Source organism: Fusarium mangiferae, assembly GCF_900044065.1.
Source record: "Fusarium mangiferae strain MRC7560 genome assembly, contig: FMAN_scaffold001, whole genome shotgun sequence".
Lineage (NCBI taxonomy): Eukaryota > Fungi > Ascomycota > Sordariomycetes > Hypocreales > Nectriaceae > Fusarium > Fusarium mangiferae.
The window spans coordinates 1656423-1677893 of NW_024573921.1; the positions used below are offsets into that span (position 1 = coordinate 1656423).

General features: G+C 51.0%; 7 protein-coding genes across 7 annotated transcripts; 4 read left to right on the plus strand and 3 right to left on the minus strand.

The window, feature by feature from the left end:
* Positions 1-1430: 1430 nt before the first annotated feature.
* FMAN_01038 (uncharacterized protein) lies at positions 1431-3427 on the plus strand (the record flags this gene model as incomplete). The annotated part of the gene is made up of 2 exons (XM_041830264.1): positions 1431-1931; positions 1994-3427. 2 exons carry the CDS (start codon positions 1431-1433, stop codon positions 3425-3427), a joined length of 1935 nt encoding a protein of 644 aa, XP_041676373.1.
* A 480-nt stretch (positions 3428-3907) lies between these two features.
* FMAN_01039 (uncharacterized protein) lies at positions 3908-4374 on the minus strand (the record flags this gene model as incomplete). Its single annotated transcript, XM_041830275.1, has 2 exons — positions 3908-4208; positions 4337-4374. The coding sequence occupies 2 exons, from the start codon at positions 4372-4374 to the stop codon at positions 3908-3910; spliced, it is 339 nt and encodes a 112-aa protein (XP_041676374.1).
* A 1574-nt stretch (positions 4375-5948) lies between these two features.
* Positions 5949-8075, plus strand: FMAN_01040 (uncharacterized protein; the record flags this gene model as incomplete). The annotated part of the gene is made up of 3 exons (XM_041830287.1): positions 5949-6006; positions 6182-6505; positions 6562-8075. 3 exons carry the CDS (start codon positions 5949-5951, stop codon positions 8073-8075), a joined length of 1896 nt encoding a protein of 631 aa, XP_041676375.1.
* A 683-nt stretch (positions 8076-8758) lies between these two features.
* On the minus strand, positions 8759-10557 carry FMAN_01041 (uncharacterized protein; the record flags this gene model as incomplete). The annotated part of the gene is made up of 3 exons (XM_041830298.1): positions 8759-9903; positions 9965-10003; positions 10062-10557. 3 exons carry the CDS (start codon positions 10555-10557, stop codon positions 8759-8761), a joined length of 1680 nt encoding a protein of 559 aa, XP_041676376.1.
* A 393-nt stretch (positions 10558-10950) lies between these two features.
* FMAN_01042 (uncharacterized protein) lies at positions 10951-15058 on the minus strand (the record flags this gene model as incomplete). The annotated part of the gene is made up of 2 exons (XM_041830309.1): positions 10951-14931; positions 15002-15058. The coding sequence occupies 2 exons, from the start codon at positions 15056-15058 to the stop codon at positions 10951-10953; spliced, it is 4038 nt and encodes a 1345-aa protein (XP_041676377.1).
* Positions 15059-17034: 1976 nt separating this feature from the next.
* Positions 17035-17619, plus strand: FMAN_01043 (uncharacterized protein; the record flags this gene model as incomplete). The annotated part of the gene is made up of 1 exon (XM_041830320.1): positions 17035-17619. One exon carries the CDS (start codon positions 17035-17037, stop codon positions 17617-17619), a length of 585 nt encoding a protein of 194 aa, XP_041676378.1.
* A 1549-nt stretch (positions 17620-19168) lies between these two features.
* FMAN_01044 (uncharacterized protein) lies at positions 19169-21120 on the plus strand (the record flags this gene model as incomplete). Its single annotated transcript, XM_041830331.1, has 3 exons — positions 19169-19449; positions 19517-20133; positions 20189-21120. The coding sequence occupies 3 exons, from the start codon at positions 19169-19171 to the stop codon at positions 21118-21120; spliced, it is 1830 nt and encodes a 609-aa protein (XP_041676379.1).
* Positions 21121-21471: the final 351 nt, after the last annotated feature.

Here is a 21471-nt window from a genome sequence, read left to right on the forward strand (position 1 = left end):
TGTGAGAAACCACTGCAGAAGAGTTTCGGAACAAGGGACATCCCACGCTGGCGGCAGCCACAGGTGTCGCAGAGTCCAAGAGCATGTAAAACTGGAAGAGATCGAACGAAGATCATGATGGAAAGTATCACGTGAGAGAAGAAAGACAATAAGAAATGCAACTTCAACTCGGCTCTGGTCCATTATCCTCGGGCTCAGTAGTTAGCAGTATGAATCTCAGACAGAAAACCCACCCCGTGAGCCATGCTCGTGAAGGTTCTTCTGGCGTCTGGCCCTGGATGACACCAAAGAATGAACTGCTACACCAACCAGATACGGGCATTGACCCCTGCCATGGAATGACCCTCCCACCATCTCCCTTGACGATTTCCTGTAATTGGGGATCCCCAGCTGACAATGTCCTGCAGATGGAGGGGACATCCCACTCTCCAAGTACTGGTACTTGTTAGATCCCTGCTCTTTAACAAGTCGCTCGATGGATTTGCCTGGCGGAATTGACCACTGCTTCTTTCATGGTGACAGCCCGACAAGAAAGTGAAGAAAAAAAAGGCGACAGCCTCCAGTTCGTTCACATTAAGCACAGGGCAAGAGAATGGTGACCGGCTATTCTCCACCAAAATGGACCGTACGAGAACCCCACTCTCACCTACCTACGGGTAATAAACTCCACTCTGTCGACAAAAAGTCTCTCTACCTACCTACATTCAGCGGTTGAAAAGAAAGCAACTGACTGCCCGTCGCCCACCCACTTTGGATGAACCTACCTTAGTACTAATGGTACAGTAGTTGTGCTAAGGTTACCACTATACGACCAACCACCTTTGGGTTGGACTCTTTGATTTAATTGACCAAAACTCGACTCGAATCAGTCCGAGTTTAACATTGGCTTGTCTTGTCTTTCGTCCGTGTCCAGGTTCCTCTCCCACAGTTCATTGGCATCTACACCTACATATCCGCACATCGTCTCTACAACAGTCGACGCTCTCCCTGGTCCTCTCATCACCTTCTGCTTTCGCTCAGGCCAAATCGTCATCGTGGTCTCTGCTTCCAATTTCGGCCCCATCACAGCTCTTTTGCGGCATCGCAAGCTTTTCTCGTCTCTGCGCCATTGTCAAATATTACCATTGCATGTATCTTCGCCGATCAGCTCGCTACTCACCGACCAAGTCCGACTGGAACGCCTCTTGATACTGTATCTCGACTGTTTCTATTCTGTAAATATCTCTCGTCACCTCCGCTTGGTGTCAACTTTTCTCCGCTTTTGGTGCTGCTTCAACGACTAGTTCCATCTTGCGCAGCCTTGACTGGCGCAATTCACGACTCACCCGGCTGATCAGATAAAACTCACCTGTAATTGCCTCTACTTGACCAACACCCGCCGCAACCCGGCCATGATGAGTTCGACGGCATGGAACGGGCAGGACCAGACAATGGCCTCGACTGGTGAGGACGACTTTCATCAATTCCTCGACATGAGCAGCATGGGAACTTTGGGCGATGGCATGCACTTTGACTTCCAATCTTTCCAAGATGGCTCTGCTCAGGGTCTGATGAATCAAGCGCGAGATGCCCCCGACACAATAATGACCGACTCCGATAATCCAGGCCTCATGTCTACACCAAACACGATGCCCATGTCAACCTCTACGGTTCAATCAACCATTCCCGCGCACATGATGACGCCCGCAAGCGATCCGATTTCCAATATCGACGCCCAGATTCAATATCTCCAGCAACAAAAGTTCCAGCAGCAGCAGCGCCAGATGCAAGAGCAGCAGGTGGCTTTCTTCCATAATCACAATCACTCAGTGCCCCCTACACCGCAAAGTCTCGAGATGCCCAACAGTGGGCAGTTCTATTCACAGGCTGAGCAGATTCCGACATCAGGTGCCTACGACAGAAGTTATCACCAGCGCATGAAGGAGCAAGATGTAAGACTCCAGTCCATCACCAACGCCCGCCTCTCCATGTCATGTTGCTAACTTGGTTCTAGATGGCATTCACACCTCTCGTTTCCCCCGCAGTTACCCCTTTGGACCCCAACTTCTCCATGGACAGTGGCTATACTATTCCCAGCGCCTATTTTAGTCCTCTCACTTCACCAGCTCTCCACGCGCAGAACGACCCCTCTGCAGTCTACGATCCCCGCCTTACCAACACAAACAATTCACCAATCGATGTAGATCTCGACAGATCGGCCGCTCCCGTTACCTCCGTTTTGGACTTGCCCAAGAAGGCTGCAAGGAAAAAGACCGCAACCAAGACACGGGCAAAAGCTAGCATTCGAAGTTCTCCCATTGTCAAGCCTCAGCGCCGGAAAACAGGTCCCAGTCCGGCTATCGTCTCACATGTACTCAGTGAAGTTGAAGAGAACAATGGCGCCTTTCTTCCTATGCCTGCGACCTCTACCGAGACCTCGGCAGAGGAGAATTCATCGGTATCCCCTGAGGCCCTCTCGGAGATGCCCCCACCGCCAATCCCTAATAGGAGATCGACCAGCAAATCGCCATATATCCAAGCGCAGTCGAGCAACCAGCAGACGCCTGTCTCCGGCCCTGTCGATTCACGTCCAGCTCCAGCTACTCCCGCTTCGCTCATGAAACTCCCGGCATCCAGGGCAAGCAAGCAGGCAAATGGGCCTCAAGAACCGGTTGTGTCTGAGCATATTGAATCGCTCGAGTTGCCCGAGTCGGTCTCTGGCAAGACCATGACCCCGGTCATATCGCGCTCTTCCGTGCAGTCTCCTTCTGTGGAACCTATGTCTCGTCGAGGCTCGAGCTTTCAGCCATTGCCATCACCAGTATTCCCCAAGGCTTCGGGATCTGCATCAGCAACTGCGAGCCCCCAACTAGCTCCCGGTTCGGCAGGCCCATCCGCACGGAAAACTCCCCAGCTTGCGCCTCGGTCAAACAGGAAACGGTCGACGGGTTCAGTACATGGTTCGCCTGCACTGTTGCCTCGAATATCCCCTAGCATCAAGCCTCTTCTCCCCGGCACACCCGGTATGACACCAGCGGAGAGTGCTGCATCGCAATTGCTCATGTCGAAATCCAACTACCAGAATATCCTCGAGGGCAACAAGGTTCCAGGCGTTTCATATCCGAGCGAGCTTTCAACAAATCTCACATCAAAGCGAACGTCGCACAAAATTGCAGAGCAGGGGCGCCGTAACCGAATCAACTCGGCGTTACAGGTCATGGCTGGATTATTGCCTGGTGGAGACAAGACGAATCTTGCGGATGAAGGTGACAAGAAGGATGGGAAACAGGCGAACGCGCAAAACAGCAAGGCCAGTGTTGTCGAAAACGCCATTGTGCACATGAAGAGCCTTGAGAAAGAAAACGGCGATCTGAAGAAAGAGGTCGAGGAACTTAAAAGACGACTGGAGGGGCTGCAAGGGTCAACGGACGATAAAGAAAAAGCATGACAAAGAGGATCTGGGTGCATCTCGTTCACCACATGATATACTCAGGCGCTGAACAGGCGGGAACTTCCCTGGTACATAATTGGATAGGTCTGGCACATGATGGGATCAACTCTCTCTGTAATATCCTCGAGGGCGGCAGCGATTTTTGTTTCGGCGTTTTGCTTGGGGTGTTGAACGGGTCGGGATACTAGACGGGTGCCTCTGGGCCTAGATGGGCTTGTTGTAGAGTGTATTTGTTGAAGTCGCTAGAAGAAGCAATGGATAACCTAGCAAACGAGGGATTGACGGCCTCAGAAGGGTAGTGGAGCATGGAAATACCAGAACTAAATAACAAAGGACAAGTTAACAAGCACATTGATGCGAGACATGGGTCCAAGCTCTGAGATGTCGACGAGTGACATAAATTAGAGTATGAGTGTGGTGAAATAGTTTGGCTAGTGGTCTAGAGCATTGTTTATTGTTGTGTGATATGGATGACTGTTATTGTTGATGATCAAGAACGTCAGTATCTAGCTGCTCCATAACCTCCACCACAAGTTTCAAGCTCTCCATGAAGCCGTTGACAGCGACTCGGAGCATTCGATTGGTTGTGGCCCTGTACTGAACCTCGAGAAGCTGGACATCTGCATCACCACCACCAGACGGAGAGCCCTGTGTTGACGTCGGCGCTGGGACAACGGTGAGCTGTCGCCTAACGAGTGGGGAGAGTTCAGGGTCCACCTGAATGGCCTTGAGGGCGGTTGTGGCCAGTCGAGCGGTGGGAAAGGGGACGTTGAGGACACTGAGAACAAGGGCAGGGGTCAGCGAAGAGAACGAGAACAACAACAATAACAACAACAGCCAGCCTTGGCCTTAGTAGCCTCAGACTTGGGGTCGTCATCGTCACAGGACAGGGGGTGGGTGGCTTGCATGGAGCAGGGAAATTCGGGATCGGGAATGGCGGTCATGGTTGTGATTGTGGCGGAAGTGGTCACTGCTTTGGTAACGACGCTCTAATCTCTCTTGCTTGTTGTGATCGATCTATTCGTTTCCCGATGCTTAAATATTCTGGTCGTGCGGTAGTTTTATAATGACGATACTAGCGTTGACCTTTGCCGTGACAAGGAATGGGGGCCTAGGCCGGAAATCGAAAGGAGAAACGTCAACCCCTGAGAAGATTTACGGTTTGATTTGATAGAGAAGAGGGTCTCTTTTGAGATAGTTTGAGTTGCTTGTGAGCATAAGTGAGAAGATGTATGTGTATTTGAATGTGAATGAGGTGAGTTTGTGTGTGACTCTGACGTTGAAAAAGATTGGAGGTTTCTGATAGATGCGTGGGGATGAGATTGATTGGTCGTGGGGGAATCCATTAAAGGAACCGGGCGGTAGATTCTAGACCATTGACGCTGTGGATTTACGGCACAGCCACAGAAAAAGCCACAGCTGGGGATGGTTCAATCACAACAATAACTGTCGATAGTAGAATCTAATCACTTGGATACCCTTGGAATCTGTTGCATTTGTTCCCTTTAGGAGTTAAAGGCCTGCAGTTTTAATTGCAGATACTGCTGGTGTAACACACACTACCTTAGTTCGTCAAATTCCCCAAGATGAGAGCGTTTATGCTGTGAGCTATAGCTGTTTACTCCGTAGTCTGATATCATAACAAGGCTATCAAAACAGAACTGATTACCTATTCCGGGTAAAGTACTTGGGGCATTAAATAGAGGCAGTTGCGGACACAAAGATACCTAAGGATATGACCTTCACTAATTACATTATCGACCTACCTATGTTAGAAGGGCTTTTATTGCCGTGAACAGAAGTCGCGTGAGGAACAACTAGAAGTGCTGACTGTTTAATACCTACCAAGATCAACGTCGCATGGGACTTACAGCTGGGGCTGGGGCTGGGCTGGACTGGAGCTGTAGCGGAATGGTATGTTGTGGTCCAGGGCCCGGCCAAGTTAAAAAAGGTCACTGTTGCTATGGCAATGGCACCAAGGAGCAACCTGTTTCGGGCAGGGGCCAAAAAACAACGACAATCGTCCATACAAAAGAATCGTTAGCCCAGCGTCCAATCTTACATCAACATCGTCAACCAAGAACTTCAATTCTTTTCTCTTCCCAAGCTTTGCCTTCTGGCTTTTGGTGAATTCTCCTGTCCGCGCTGGAGCTGGACATGAAAACCCCCCCCTTCTTTAACCTCACCTGTTGACGCCAGCCTACCTCACCTAAACTACCTTGTCTTTTTAGCTCACTCAGCGCTGCAACTTCCCGTTGAGCTGTCAAAGGCAATTCATCCCCGGTCACCGCCTGCTCTGGTCATTTGTTGCTCGTCGCATTGAGACATCGCCGCTGCTTCAATTCATTGACTGTGTATATCTTGCTATAATTCGATATCTTCCGACTGCATTCGAAAGCTCCTGCCCTTTGTTTTCTTTTTTGGGTCAGCAACAACCTCTGGACGGTCCCACCGCCAGCCTCCCTGAAGCCTGAAGCCGAAGCGCAAGTCAATATCAACAACATCCAACAATAACAACATGGCTCCTTCTACCAGGCAATCGCAAAACATGGCGCAGATTGTCGAGTACATACCAGGTAAATCCTTACTCTCTACAACACATCATTCATACAATGGCCGCTTGGCTTTCCAGGGCCATGTCGCATTGTTATCCCTTTCAGTTTTCGCCGCTGCTCAAGGCTCAACCTTGCTTCGTCGACATCAATGTTCACAACATGCTTCTGCCAACATCGTGGCTAAACTATATTTCAGACCGACTTTACCTTGCCTCCTACGTCCATCCTCCTACGCCAGACACGCCGTTCCCTTACCCCGAGGAGCCTCAGCCAACTTCCCCCAAGAAGCGAAGTCAACGAGCTACTGCCGGTGCGACCCCGCTCGCCGCCAAGTCGAACCGACCGCAGCCATGCTATTTCACTGTCGACGATACTCTTCTGTACAACGCTTTCCACCATGATTTTGGCCCTCTGCACATCGGCCATCTCTACCGATTCGCCATCCAATTCCATGACATCCTGGGCGCAAAGCAAAACAAGGACCGCCCCATTGTTTTCTGGAGCGCTGCTGACCCTAGAAGTGAGCCTTTCCGTGTACATCTGTACGAAGCGCAAAGAAACTAACACCAAGCCCAGGTCGCGCGAACGCCGCTTGTATGCTCGCATGCTACATGGTCCTCATACAGAACTGGCCTCCCCATCTGGCCCTTGCCCCGAGTGCGCAGGTCGATCCTCCTCTGATGCCATTCCGAGACGCGGGTTACAGTCAAGCCGACTATGGCATCAGCGTTCAAGATGTTGTCTATGGTGTGTGGAAGGCCAAGGAGGAAAAATGCTGCGATCTAGACAACTTCGATCTTGACGAATACGAGCGTTTTGAGAGAGTCGAACACGGTGATTTCAACTGGATCACTCCCCATTTCCTGGCATTTGCCTCTCCCCAGCATGCGCCGGTCCAGAAAATCACAGAGGGTTCCGATCTGTACCCATTGCTTCCACGGACACTAGCCGCCGTGGATGCCCATCCCAAGTTGCCAAAGCCCTTCAAGAATGTGCTGAAGCATTTTTCCGAGAAGAACATTGGCCTGGTGGTCCGACTTAACTCTCAACTCTACTCCCCCTCGTATTTTGAGGCACTGGGTATTCAACACCTGGACATGATCTTTGACGATGGCACATGTCCCTCGCTCTCAACTGTCCGCAAGTTCATCAGACTCGCTCACGAGACCATCACTGTCCGTAAGCAGGGAATTGCTGTTCATTGCAAGGCTGGCCTCGGCCGCACAGGTTGTTTGATTGGTGCCTATCTCATTTACCGACACGGTTTCACTGCCAATGAAGTTATCTCGTTCATGCGCTTCATGCGACCCGGCATGGTTGTTGGTCCTCAGCAGCACTGGCTTCATTTGAACCAGGGCACATTCCGCGAATGGTGGGTTGAGGAGAGAATTGAGCGCAGACTCAGGAGGGAGATGGCTGCTGCCAACCCTATCCCCAGCACCCCAATTCGTGCCATGCAAAAGACAACACTTCGGAACGGCCAGGCTTCGACACCCCCCAACCGAAGCCCCTCAAACCGTACTCCGCTGAGTGAAGTCGACCACGACCGCAATAATATTGGGGTCCAGGAAGACTATTTACCAGCTCCTACACCCGGCCAACCGCGAAAGACTGCCAGGGATCGTCATCACCCTTACCAGCGCTCAACTTCCAACGGGCTCGTTGTTGAAGAGCAGCGCACTGTTGAGCAAGAAGCTGAGTACATTGCGACGCATAGCCAGGCTCACGGCGGAGAGTCTGATGAGGAGTTGCATTTGCGCATGCGACGTCATCGTAAGGCGACCTCCCAATCCCCGGCTCGCAGTGAGAAGACACGCTCGGTTAGCCAGACGACAGCTATCTACACCATTGACAATGATGCTTCACACGACGCTGAGAACATTGGCTCTGTGCGAACGAAGCACGTCGAACGAGTTGCTAGTACCCCTGGCGTTTTGACAAAGGTTCGCGGCAGCAAGCGGCAGGGGGAGTCTCCCCTTCGGGCAAAGGAGTCTGCTGGCATTCGAAAGACCAGCGGCAGAGTAGGCAGCGCCAATCATGGAGCGTCAGTGACGGCAGCTTCGACGGCCCGTAAAGTTTCTGGAGCTTAGAAAGCACCAGCACAGCGAGTCCAGCCGCTTCAGCGTTCTAATGCGAAGCGTAACAGGCACTTGTACGATTCCACGTCACGATCATGATTCACGTACGTCACGGGCAATGTTAACGTCTCTCATGCATTGGCGTTTCTGGCTCAGAAGAGGATGACGAGCGGTTTATGTTTGAATGTTAATGATTCTTCTCTCATGCATGATTGCTTACCCGAGAAGTGTTTGGCTTTCAGTTAATGTCATTTGAAACTTGCAAGATAATTCAGTTTCTGCAACATACAAGGATCATTACGGCTACGACTTCGATGGAGTTTGTCGTGGTCAAGGAGAGGGCAACTAGAGAGACGTGAATAATGCATATTATCTCGGATAAGGGAAAGACTGAGGGCATAGCGGAGTTCAAATTTGCGACGGCGTACAGGCAGGCAAGGTTGAAATTATTATTGTGGACTTATTCGGTTTGGCATTGCACTGGGTTTTGTTGTTTCTTGATGATAGTCAAAGAGGGAGGGGGCAATGAAGAAGAGACGGCAGCGGTTTTTTTTTACGACGGCTATATAAGTTTCCAAGAGCTGAAATACATACATCTCTTACACTGTTCATTCTTTGCGGATATGTCTGGCGACTGACAGTCTTAGGCTTATCATATTGATGATCTATCTATGTTGCTTCATATGCAGTTACCATCAGGTCCGGATGGCTTCGAGAGCTGTGACAACATCTTCTATCACCTTGCCAGCCTCAGCACTTGTCATCTCTTCACTCACGGCCAAACACTTGTCCACGACATCGCGATATCGACTACCGACCTTGCTACCCAGACCGGGAACGAGAACCGCACGCAGGACCTTGTCGCGCCATCGACCCGTGGAGTAGTGTGGTTTATGGTATGTTTGAAGAACCTTCCAGAGACCTATTTCGAGGAGCACCAAACCCAGACTATAGATATCCATGGGCTTGCAGTGAGGAAAGCCTCGCAAGGAAGCTGGGTGTCGGTGTAGCGTAAGGATAGAAGGATTACGGGGCGCGACAGAGAGCGCAGTGTCAAGGTCTGGTCTTGAAGCATCGAAACCCGTCAGATAAGGGCACTGTATATCTGGTACAAGAGCCCCAGCAGCAGTTGATGAGTGGGCCGATGCCGAAAAGGCTGAAGGGAAGAAGAGGATGTTTGAGCTGCAAAGGCTTTTATGAAGCCAGTCAAGTGAGTGCAGAGACCACAAGGCGACGGCGAGCGTATGTGCCAGACGGACTCGATCATCGAGGTTAGGAGTCTTGAGGTCTGAGCTGGCGATGAGTTCATGGAGCGTTGAGAAGGACGGCGAGGGCGCTTTGTATACGAGCCCGTATCTGCACCGTGAAGTATCGTCAACGTAGCCTACGCAGTCGATGCTATGAAGGTCAGGGTGGCAGTCGGAAGCGGAGTGCATCATGCGAGCAAGATCATCGAGACGACGCACATGAGCTACACGCTCATCAACATCATCGCGATCATAGTCAACCCACTCAATCACAACATCCCCGGCGCCCTCATGCCGCCCTGTACTTCTCCCGCCACCACCAGCATCATCGCTGAGATCAAGAGCAGCACGGGGAACCTTGAGAGCGAACGTCGGCTTGAATGAGGCCTGGGGCTTGGCGTCTAGGTTGATTCGGAGCTTCTTGAGGTTGGCCGAAGTGGTGAGCTTGGGGTAGACGCCGTCTGAGGCTATTTCAAGGAGGGTAAGCTGGGTAACGTCACGCTGCGCAGACTCGAGCAGCTGGTTCGTCCAGGCCCGTTGAAACGATGGGAGATGGGAGGTTGGGAAAAGGCGTTCGAGGCCATCGTTAAAGTCTAGAGTCGAGGTCTGTTTTAGCCTTTCTGTTGGACCTTGGACCTAGGAGGGGGCATTTACCTCGCAGGTCCCTTAGCAAGTTTGTGAACTTGTCTTTATCTACGAGCTATCAGTTCTGTTTTGATGGATATGTCAGATGAGGACTTGGAGGACTCACCTGCTATAGCCCATCTCGCTCTTAAACCCATCTCCTTGCCCCAATTCCTTTCACTTGTTACTCTTGAAACACCATTCAAGTCGCGACTCTCATCATCTTTTGATCTCTTCCTTGAAGGTGAAGGCGACTTTCTTGGCTTCGATCCAGTGACTTCCAAGCTGGCTCTCCCCTCGTCAACTAGCCCGTATCTGTTCTTCAGTTTCTTGAAGTCTGTGACTGCGCTATGCAACTCCTCGAGGATTTGAAGTGCCAAACTCCTCAGCTGGGGATTCCTTGTGCTCTCAAGATGAGCTTCAAGTCTTCCCTCGGCAACACCCCAGTCCCGGCCCCAGACGACCAGGCGCATCTCCTCAATGCGTACTTTACATAGGAGTCTCTGGCTATCTGTGTCAAGGTTGGCTGCTGCGGTGAAGAGGCTGTAGGCTCTGACGCAGCCGTCGAAGAGTTGGCCGAGAACACCTACTACGGCGAGGGCAGTTCCCACGGCTTCAGCCATTGCATTAGAGTGTGGAGTCAAGGTAAGCAGTGACGGGATAAGACCTGTGAGACATTAAAGGCTTTGACATGAGGTGATCAATTGTATGCATATGCATATGCTGATTATCATATGTAATTTGTGAGCTCCGGGCAAATGCCAGCTAGTTAGATCTGAATTAGATACTAGGATTAGGGATTGGCGCTTAATCAGCTCTAAGGTCATCCACCAGAGGCCTATCGCGATTCGAGCGGCAAACGCCCAATCGTCACAGTTGCAATATGCTGCTTGGTAGTTGCACACATACAACTAATCCTATTAACAAAAGAATTATTCTGATACCATATATACACAAACTGTAAAATCTATTTTATACATGCCAAGTCACATTGTTTCTTTTCATCGACCGACCCTTCATTGCAACATCTGCTGCATGGCATTCAGTCTGTAGCTTTCCCTCCGCTCCATCAGTTGAGAATGCCGCCCACTGTCAACAATCTGTCCATTTTCAACGATGAAAATGATGTCGGCTTTCTGCACAGTATGCAGTCGATGAGTGATAGCCAGTACTGTCGTGCCCCTCGATGCTCTCTCGAGTCCCTCTTGAAGGGCTGCTTCGCTGGCGGCGTCAAGCGCGCTGGTACTCTCATCTAGGAGGAGTAACCGGGGACGACGAACAAGAGCGCGGGCGATTGCAAGGCGCTGTCTTTGACCGCCTGATAGACGAGAAGCTGAGGGCCCGCATTCAGTATCGTAGCCATCAGGAAGGGCCTCAATAACATCATGGATATTCGCCAAACGGCAAGCTTCCTTAATCTCATCATCCGTGGCTTCATGGCCCGGGGGTGCTCCCAAGCCGACATTGAAACGCACACTACCGTCAAAGAGGGCAGGATCTTGAGGGACTAGAGCAATTGTATCTCGAAATGACGCTGGAAGCTTACTGATGTCATTATCATCGATGAGGACGCTGCCAGACGTGGGCTCGTATAAACGCTGGACCAGGTTCATGATGGTCGATTTGCCCGCCCCTGAAGGACCAACAAGACCACAAAACTGGTTAGGCGGGAGTGCGAAGGAGACATTGTCGAGTATTGTGGCATCGGGTCGGCTAGGATAAGCAAAGGAAACGCCCTTGAACGTCACCTTTGCACCTCCACGACGATGGTTATCCTCTGGGCTGAGCGACTTTTCTCCACCGGATGCTTCGATATCCCCCCCAGTCTTGGAGGGATCCTGTCCAGGTTTTCCTGTGTGTGTGCTACTTCCCATGTTGACGACCGTCATGACACGAGACAGGGCCAGACGAGCACGAGAGAATTCCGGAGCAAGTGAGAACATGCCACTCCAAAGCTGGGCACTCGTCAACATGGCGACCAATATAATAAGGAAGTCCTTCTGAGTATACTCCCCCTTCATGATGAGCTGTGAGCCCCACCAATACGCGAGAGCATTGATAAAGGTGCCGGTTGTGTATGAGATGGCCAGCCAGATGTTAGTTGTGACTGAGGCGCGCACAACCTGCTCCCTCGGAGGCTTCAATAATCGGGCGAAACCTTCCATGTACTCATTCTCGAGAGATAGGACGGCCACTGTGCGGATGGACTGAATAGCCTCAGTTGCAAGTGAGGTGGCAGTAGAGAAGGCCTCGCGGTGTCGCTCTTCATAACGTGCCAGCATGCGCAGCTGCATGAAGCCTGAGCCAAGCAATATCGGAAGCGTCACAAGACACACCAAGGCAATCTTCCAAGCAAAGATATGGGAGATAATGACCGCGATGAGAACATTTATGAGGATGGCAAACACGGTACCGAATGTTGAACCGCTAAAGGCACCCACAGACATGCTATCTTTGGTAATGATGCCAAGGAGGCTGGTCGGCGTTCGTCCTTCAGACTGGTGCCAGTGGATGCCCTGCTCCAGCAAGGATCGGAACGACAGAACCCGCAGGTTGTAGAGAAGCCTTTCAGCAACAATGCCGAAGCCCAGCCAAGCAAGGAAGTTGGCTATAAGCTCCACGCCCGCGAGCATGAAGAACAGGCCTGCAAACATGTTGCCCATGGATCTTATGTGGTCGAGGGTATTTGCACAAGGGTTGAGCGCTCCCACAGTGAAGCCAAATATGATACCAGAACCAGAAAAGGTAGCCCCAACGAAGACGGCAGCGATCATGGCGAGAGTGAACCAGCCTAGAGATGGTCGAATCAACCAGACAAGACCCCTGATGACAGAGCTGAAAGGCTTCACATCGTCCAACTCATGATCATCTGATGCTATTTCTTCTTTCTTCTTGGTCTCCTCCTTTTCCCGGCCCAATATCTGGGAATCCAGTGACTGTTTCGCCTCAGAAATCTCGGCCTTTTCGTTCAGCTGCGTGTCATTTCGGAGAGTTGAAGCGCCAATCGACTCGCCGTCTACAGATCCTGTGTCACTCTTATTGCCGACTGTCTGCAGCTTTGCCATGTGCGCAAATTCGCCATCCTCTTTGGCCATAAGATCATGATAAGTTCCTTGCTCAGCGACTCGGCCAGCTTTCATGACGACAATATTGTCGGCATTGCGTATAGTGGATAGACGATGCGCAATCGAGATGATGGTTCTCCTCTCAGCAGCAGCCCTCTCGACAGCAAGCTGGATTCTCTTCTCGCTGGCAGAATCGAGAGCTGCCGTTGCTTCGTCCAGGACAAGGATTTCAGGATCACGGATCAAAGCCCGAGCAAGCGCAATGCGCTGTCTCTGACCACCACTCACAAGCGACCCCTTGGGGCCAGCAGTCGTACCGTAGCCTAATTCAAGACGTTCAATGAAGCTGGCCGCATCAGCTTGCTCAGCGGCGTGACGGACCAAATTGGCAATTTCGATGAACTCGGGTCCCAGAGATGCAGCTGAATCTAGTGCGTCCTTTCCCTTGGCAGCCAGCTTCGCAAGCTCGGGGCCCTTGAGCAATGACTTGAGGTGTTTGTGGGACTCCTTTGGAGAGTTCACAAGACCTAGTGCGATGTTTTCGAGGATGGACCTATCGAGAAGCGAGGGTTCTTGCTGAACGAAGCTAATAAAACTTCGGAGAGACTTGACGTTGAGTTCTCGCAAGTCGTGTCCTTCCAGCTCGACCGTGCCCTCGGTGGGATCATGCAGGCGTGCTATCAGTGATGCGATAGTACTTTTGCCGCTCCCCGAAAGCCCAACAATCGCCGTATATTTTCCAGCAGGAAAGTCAAGGGTGACGTTGTCAAGGACAGGTTGGCCTCGCCGAGAGGCATACTCGAATGACACATTGCGGAATGTCAGCGTCTTTGCCGCACTTGGAGGTAGCACAACACCCTCTAGTGAAGTGCCGTCGATGGATGAAGGAGCATCAATGTCTTCCTTGAGCCGCTGGAATGCGCCTACGGCTGCTCCTAAAAATGGAAGAGTAGGTGCCATTCCTCCCAGCATGACGCAAGCGTCGACGAGAAGGTAGACAATGGCATAAATCTCACCAACAGTCGTGCTCCCGTCGTTTCGTGCCACAGATTCAGCGATCTTCTTACTGCCTTGCCAGAAAGCTAGGGCGTTGCCGGAGTAAGCGATGAAGTATAGCATTCCGGTCTGGATAGCGGCAATGGAAGACTTGGCTATGGCGTACTTGCGAGAACGGGCCATGTGCTCTGCAAACTTCTCTTCAAGGCGGGGAGCGGCACCGAAAGCCTGAACGACAGCAACGTGCGACAGAGCTTCGGAAGCAATGGAAGAGGCTGCAGCGGATGCTTCCGTCTGTTTGACCACAAACTTGCCTAGGTATCTTCCTCCTAGTATTCCGGAAAGAAGAAAGGCTGGGAGCATGCAAATGAGGATACCGGCGAGTCTTGGCTGTTTTGTGAAGGCAATGATAAAGACAGTGACGAAGAAGCTCATGGTTGTGATGATGTTGCCAACCTTCTCTGACGTACCGGCCTGCACAGCTGTGATATCGCCTTGGAGTCGGCTTGAGACTTGCCCGGATGATCCACGAGTGTCGAAGAATTCTGGAGGTTGGCGTAGAAGTGCGGACACATAGCGAGTCCGTAAACGCTGAGCAAGACGCTGGCTGATGATGTTCCAACAGGTCAGATGACCATAGATCAGGACAAGTGCAATAGCGCCGATCCAAGCAGTCTTTATAACCTTGTCGTTGATAGCATTTTCATAGTCAAGAGGATCAGATGCTGCATCGCTGGCTCCCGAACCGCTACCATCTGCGGCGCAAGTGGCTCCGTTGAAGTTGTCGATGAGCTGGCCGAATAGGACGCCCATAAGAGGGAAGGGAACACCAGCTCCAACGGCGCAGAGAGTACCCAACGCGATGAGGAAGTAATCAACCCAGGTCGGGCCCGCGGCGAACAAGAGTTCAAGGTAAATGAAACCGGTTTTGAGAGACTGGGAAGCGTATCAGTATCGCATGCTTACGGCATTCATCTGGGGCCTGGAGGATATGATGTTGACCTACTGAGAGAAAGCTTTTCTTCGGCTTCTCTGTGCCTGACTGATCAAGTGTGACGGACATGGCTGTCGCTGTCGATGTCGATCGAGGGGTAAAGCGAAGGTTTCTCAGAAGAGCATGTCCAATGACTGACTGCCAGTTGAGTAACGAGGCTATCACCAACAGAGCCCGTCAAATTCGGCGATGCCTTGGTAACCTACGAAAAGACCCTGGCGGCGCTCAAAGGAAGTACAATACTTGACACAAGAGAACAGAACAGAGCAATCTTGGCAACCCATGCCATACGTCAGCAGTCATTCAGAAAGCCGATTCAGGAGCCCTGAGCCAAGAAGACCCTGTTATGCAAGCATCATTTCCATGCGTTCGTTGATGGATGCAATGGCCCTGCATTGCACTCTGCGCTTTGACACAATCCATAATGACACGGCCTTGATGGGTTTCTCAGAAGAGGTAGGATCGTCTGAAGGAGACGAGAGTAAGGACTTGGACCAATATTTTGCTCAGGATCCCCAGCTCAGGGAACCCTTGTCCTAGGTGGTGGAGTGGAGGCGAGGGTAGCTGTGTATATTGGCGACAGGTAGAATGTTTATCCTCCAAGAGCTCTTTTGTGTCTGGTCAACGTAGGCGTGGACATATGCAGCCAGGGTTGAGGATCAGATAAACCAGGATGATCGGGCACATACTGGAGTGTGTATTAGGTTTAGGTAGTAGTGAGTCGGAGAAGAGTGTGGGATAGGCCAAGCCAATTGTGTTGGTGGGCTAAGATGGAGCCAGCAAACACCAAGAACCCCTGGGCCAAAGAGAATGTGGATGGTGATCAGATAAGATGAAGATGGTGTGATTGATTAATTGATTGATTGATTGATTGATATGATAAGATGCAATGCGACATGGCGCCAAGGCCGACGAGAAGTGGAGTAATAATAATAAACCGCCGAGCATCGGAAGGTGATCGTCACTTGTTTTTACCGTATTTGCAAGCCAATGCTGCAATGCATCGTCTTGGCTGCCGGAGGAAGAGCAGTTCTCAGAAAGATCCTTTTGAGACGGTTCAGAAACATTTGACAAGAAATGGAATTAAAATGACACATTCATCATGAACAAGGATGATCAAGTTAGCGTGAGAAATCCTTGATAAAGCCGCAGACGTGGAGAAAGAGGTGGAGAGGCGTCGGAATGACTGCCCTCCTATCGGAGTAAAGAAACCGCTGCTTGACCACTAAAATGCCCTTTAGTAGCCAGCTGGAGGTCAATGTTCCGAGAGGCGTTTTTATGCTTATTCTATCGTCAGCGGGAACGGAGATTGGGCGTGGTTAGGAGATGCTGGTGCCGGCAAATGACTTGATGTCTCCGGCCGGGTTTGTTCTCAGACTCCAGACTCCAGTCTCCAGGCAGGCATGTATCGGGAAGTGGGAGGAATGGAGTGCACATGGTCCAAAAAAGAACTCATCTGTGGGCCGGTCTTGGGTACTTGGTAGATCCTTCACATGAATTGCTTCATCGGGTTTGATACCTGATTTAGAAATCAAGAACCAAGCAGGCATGCATGATTAGAGTTGCATTTAGGTATGAGAAAAGTGGCAAGGTTAATACTATGCTTAAATCGCCCACTTATCAGATCCATTGGATTTCACAAGGTCTTGGCGGCTCACCCACCAGAGAGCGTAACTCACGCTTGCTGTCTGCGGCAGTTGATCTGACACTCTGGATAACTGCCTGCTGAGCTCTGCCACTTTGCACAGACGATAGCGTCCAGGAGCCTCTTCTCTGCACAGAGCCAATAATTGCCAAGATGCTGATCTTGTCAAGTTTCAGAATACAAACATCTTAGCAGGATCACAGCCCTGCTCTTGAATCTCTTGGTGTTGCATATATAAGAGGGGACGAGACACGATGGTGTTTGAGAAAAGGTCCTGTCTGTAGATAGATATCTAGACCAGCCCCCGTTCTACACAGACTCGTTGGAGACAAGAATCAATCGTGCCATCTTACACATCAGCTTCTTACCCAAAACCGCCACCAATACCACGACCAACACAATGAGCCAAGCAACCCTTCGCACCAGTCGTCTCGAACTACGGCCTCTCGGGCACGAGCACGGAGATTATATCTATCAGCTCGACTCGAACCCGGAAGTCATGAAGTACATCGGGTACGGCAAGCCACTCACGGCCGACGAGTCGACCATTGTCCACAAACTGCTCCTCGAGACAGCATCATTTGGGTCTGGCCTCGGATGCTGGGCTGGATTTGCCGGGGACGATTTTGTGGGCTGGTGGGTGCTGGCGCCCAGTCAAAGCAACGACGATCCGCCTCAGGTGAACAAGAAGCGAGTCGAGTTCGGCCTAAGAATCCTTCCTAAGTTTTGGGGTCAGGGGTTCGCCAAAGAGGGTTCTCGAGCGCTGGTCAAGCACGGCCTCGAGGACCTCGGCGTGGAGGAGGTCTTTGGTGAGACCATGGCCGTTAACCAAGGGTCCCGAGCTATCATGGCAAAGATTGGACTCAAGCATATTCGAACGTTCCACAACAAGTACGACAACCCTCCTCCGGGAATCGAGGAGGGCGAGGTGGAATATCGAGTCACGAGGGATGAATGGTCATCACAACAAGCATGTGCTGCGTAGTGGATGGCGTTGTAATAGCTTTAGACATCATCTCGAATTACTGCTTGAGCGTTTTCTGATTGTAAATCCTGTTCATTGCTATGCATTGTGATATGAATTTCAAAATGGCGGCAGCCTTGATAAGTGTTGGTGAAATTCCTTTTCACTCCCCACTTGAGGAATTGTACCGACAAAAAAGAAGAAGAAGAAGGAAAGGCTTGGGCAAATAGAAGGGGCGTTGCTTTGGCTCTGATATGCCCATCTCCTAGGACTTCTCTGGCTTCCTGCATCAGGTGGTGGCAACAACTCCCTCCATCTAATGCCGGAGGTGAGGATGATAATGGAACATGTGGGCTATATCGCGCATCGTTCCTGGTCTTGGCCACGCGGCCCGTCCAAAGAGGAACGTTCGGCAAACTCCGCTTCATGTAATGGAACAAGAGTTGCTCTGTACGAGGGATTGATCTAACAAGAGTCTTGGATTGTCGCTCGGTTGAACTATGGCTTGGCACCGTAGGTCCCTGGTAAAACCGGTGAACAAAACCGAAAGCCAGCGTGTATAGGTAGTTACTAGTATCAGTTATTCGGGATTAATCGCTTCAAGGAGGAAATCCAAGACCGAAAACATACTAGCCAGGTTTCATTCCGTGGGGGGGCCATTCCACTCTTGTTATTGGACATGGTCACATAATATGCACGACGAACTTGAAGTGTACGTTGGTTATTGCATTCTCAAATCATACGTACTGTTTGTATCCATCCACAAAAAGCGTAGGGATTTTCCATGCGTCCTTTGCTACTCCGTAGTTGCAGTGGGCTCAGACGATCCCAAGCTTATGCCAAGCCACTTGATATGGCCAGGGTCCATGGGCAGCCTTTTTCGGCATCGTGCAAATTATTCAGTTTCCCGGTCATTTTTAGGTCTAGCATTATGTTATTGGTCCGCTCAGTCAGTTAGCGTTGTGGTGCTGTTGGTTCTTGTTCTCTATGTCGACTTGTTTCCAAGACTGCCATGCCACTAACACGACACGATATGACACTCCCTTTGCCCCCTTGGAAGGATGAAGCTGTTGGCGATTGGATCTTATCCATCAATCAGATTAGATAAAAATTTTCACATCATCCATGTTCCGATCTCGGGTCAGTTCCCCCACTCGTTTGCCACTTGTAATCTGATCCCGTCTGTTGACCAGCTGCGGACCCCGTCCTATTGGGGAAAAGGCCAACTGAGAGCATCCCTTCAGCCCAGAGCCCGATGCTTTCGATAGCTCCTTGGCCTAAAGCCTCTATCGTCTCCGAGGCGAGCTACAATGGTCTGTTGCAGGGAAAGTTTACCGCGTGGAGAGAGAGTTCCGGTGCAGAACCAACACATGGTAATATGTATGTAGACAACTGACAGTCGCCCGACTCTTGTCCTTTGCATATGCCCATGTCAGTGTTACATCGCACTACATAAAGAATGCAATAGCTCCTCCTCTTATCCTCACTCTTTACATCACAGTCCCAGTGTGTTGCAGCTTCGATCCTAACTTCACTGCACTATCAGTTAGTGTTGAGCTCAACCGCAACAATGTCAGCCCTAGCAAAGATCCGCGAGGGCCTCGCTCGCGAGGATAATACTGCCGTCGCACATACTCTGGCTCCCCACGAGAAGGAGATCGAAGAGACTCCCGAGATCATCACCGAGACTGGTCCTGGCCACGACAAGGAGGCCACTGCCGGTGCTCTCCCTCCTGACGATAAGGGCAACGATTCCGATGTGCCCAGTGAAGATGTCCAGACTGGAGTCAAGGAGATTCAGGCCATTACCCTCACTTGGGGTAAGGGATCTCTGGCTGCTCTTTTGTGTCTGTGAGTTGTACTCCCCAAACTGACTCTGACTCTGATTCTGTGTACATCTCTAACCAAACTTCGATAGCATCTGGACACTCTTCCTTATAAGTGGATTCCGTGGTTCCTTCTACCTCGTCTTGGTACCTTATGTTACCAGCGAGTGGCAGGCCCATTCCCTCATGACCACCATCCCCATCGTATCAGACGCCATGACTGCAGCCTGCTATATCCCCATGGCCAAGGCCCTCGACGTCTGGGGACGCGCTGAGGGGTTCCTGCTCATGAGCGGCTTTGCAACTCTTGGTCTTATCCTCATGGCTGTATCTCAGAACCTTGCCACCTTCTGTGCTGCACAAGTCTTCTACTCTGTCGGATGGGGAGGCATGATTTATGCTGTTGGCGTCCTCGCTGCCGATGCATCTAATCTCAGGAACCGAGGTTTGGCCTTTGCTTTTACCTCCTCGCCATACATGATTACGGCTTTTGCCGGTTCCAAGGCTGCCGCTGCTTTTGTCCTCGATGTCAAGAACTGGCGCTGGGGTTTCGGCTGGATCGCTATCGTTCTGCCGTGTGTCACTATTCCTCTGTTCCTTGTCTTGAAGGTCAATCTTCACAAGGCTTTCAAGAAGGGAACAGTCACCAAGACTCATAGAAGTCGGGGCTTCTTTGGCAGCATCTGGTGGGTCTTCAACGAGTTCGACGGTCAGTACCTCTTCATCAAATTCGTGCAGCGACTCATACTGACTGACAACCACAGTTATCGGCATCTTCCTCTTCGGCGGCGGTCTTGTCGTCTTTCTCCTCCCCTTCAACCTAGCTGCACATGCGCCTGACGGCTGGTCTACCGGCTACATCATCGCCATGATCGTGGTTGGCTTCTGCACTCTCGTTTTCTTTGGTGTCTGGGAGTATTGGCTCGCCCCTGTTCCTTTCTTGCAGGGTCGCTTCCTCCTCGATAGGTCTGTCGTTGCCGCGTGCATGATTGATCTTACCTACCAGATCTCTTACTATACTTGGAACTACTTCTTTACTTCATTCTTGCAGGTCGTCGTCAACCTCGGCCCTGCTGAAGCTGGCTACGTCAACTCTACTTTCCAGGTCGTCTCGGGCGTTCTTCTCTTCATCGTCGGCTTCCTCATCCGAAAGACTGGCTTCTACAAATGGACCTTTTACTTTGCGGTTCCTATCTACATCTTTGCCCTTGGTCTCATGATCCACTTCCGCGCTCCTAACCAGTATGTCGGATACATCATTATGTGCGAGATCTTTATTTCCATCGGTGGAGCTGTCTTCATCTTGGTCATGCAGCTTGCTGTCCTTGCTGCCGTCGCCCACCAGTATGTCGCTGCTGCGCTCGCTACTTTGTATGTCGCTGGAGGAGTTGGTGGTGCGGTTGGAGGAGCTATCTCCGGTGCCATCTGGACCAACACCTTCATCCCTCAGCTTATGAAGAACCTCCCAGAGTCCGAGCTGGCCAACGCACCACTCATTGCTGGAAACATTGTCAATCAGCTGGCCTACCCCATCAACAGCCCTGCACGGCTTGCCATTCAGGAGTCCTATGGCTTTGCCCAAGTTAGAATGCTTGCTGCCGGTGTTGGTATCGCGTCTTTGTTCTTCATCTGGGTGCCTATGCTGAGGAACATCAACGTCAAGAAGCTGAAGCAGACCAAGGGTCTTGTCCTATAGAAAATTCGTCCATTCCATAGATCCCAAGTTGTGGATCTGGATTGCAGCACCGAATCCTTGTTGGACAAAGCCAAAACTTGGTGAACCCCTTACCTAAGGCATGGTCTTGTATGTGACGGACTAATGATCGTCAAGCAGTTAGTATAGTGCGTTCCATGATGAACGGGTTATTAATGAGGAAGAGGCAACTTGGCGAAAAGTAATGGTACAAAGCTATTTTGATTCAGTTTATTCGACATTCCAAGCGAGACATGTTGACAGGCTACGTGATCGTAATTTGACATTCACGAAGAGGACTATGACACGTATAGATCTGACAGGATTAATGGGCCCCAGTTTTCATTGTTCGTG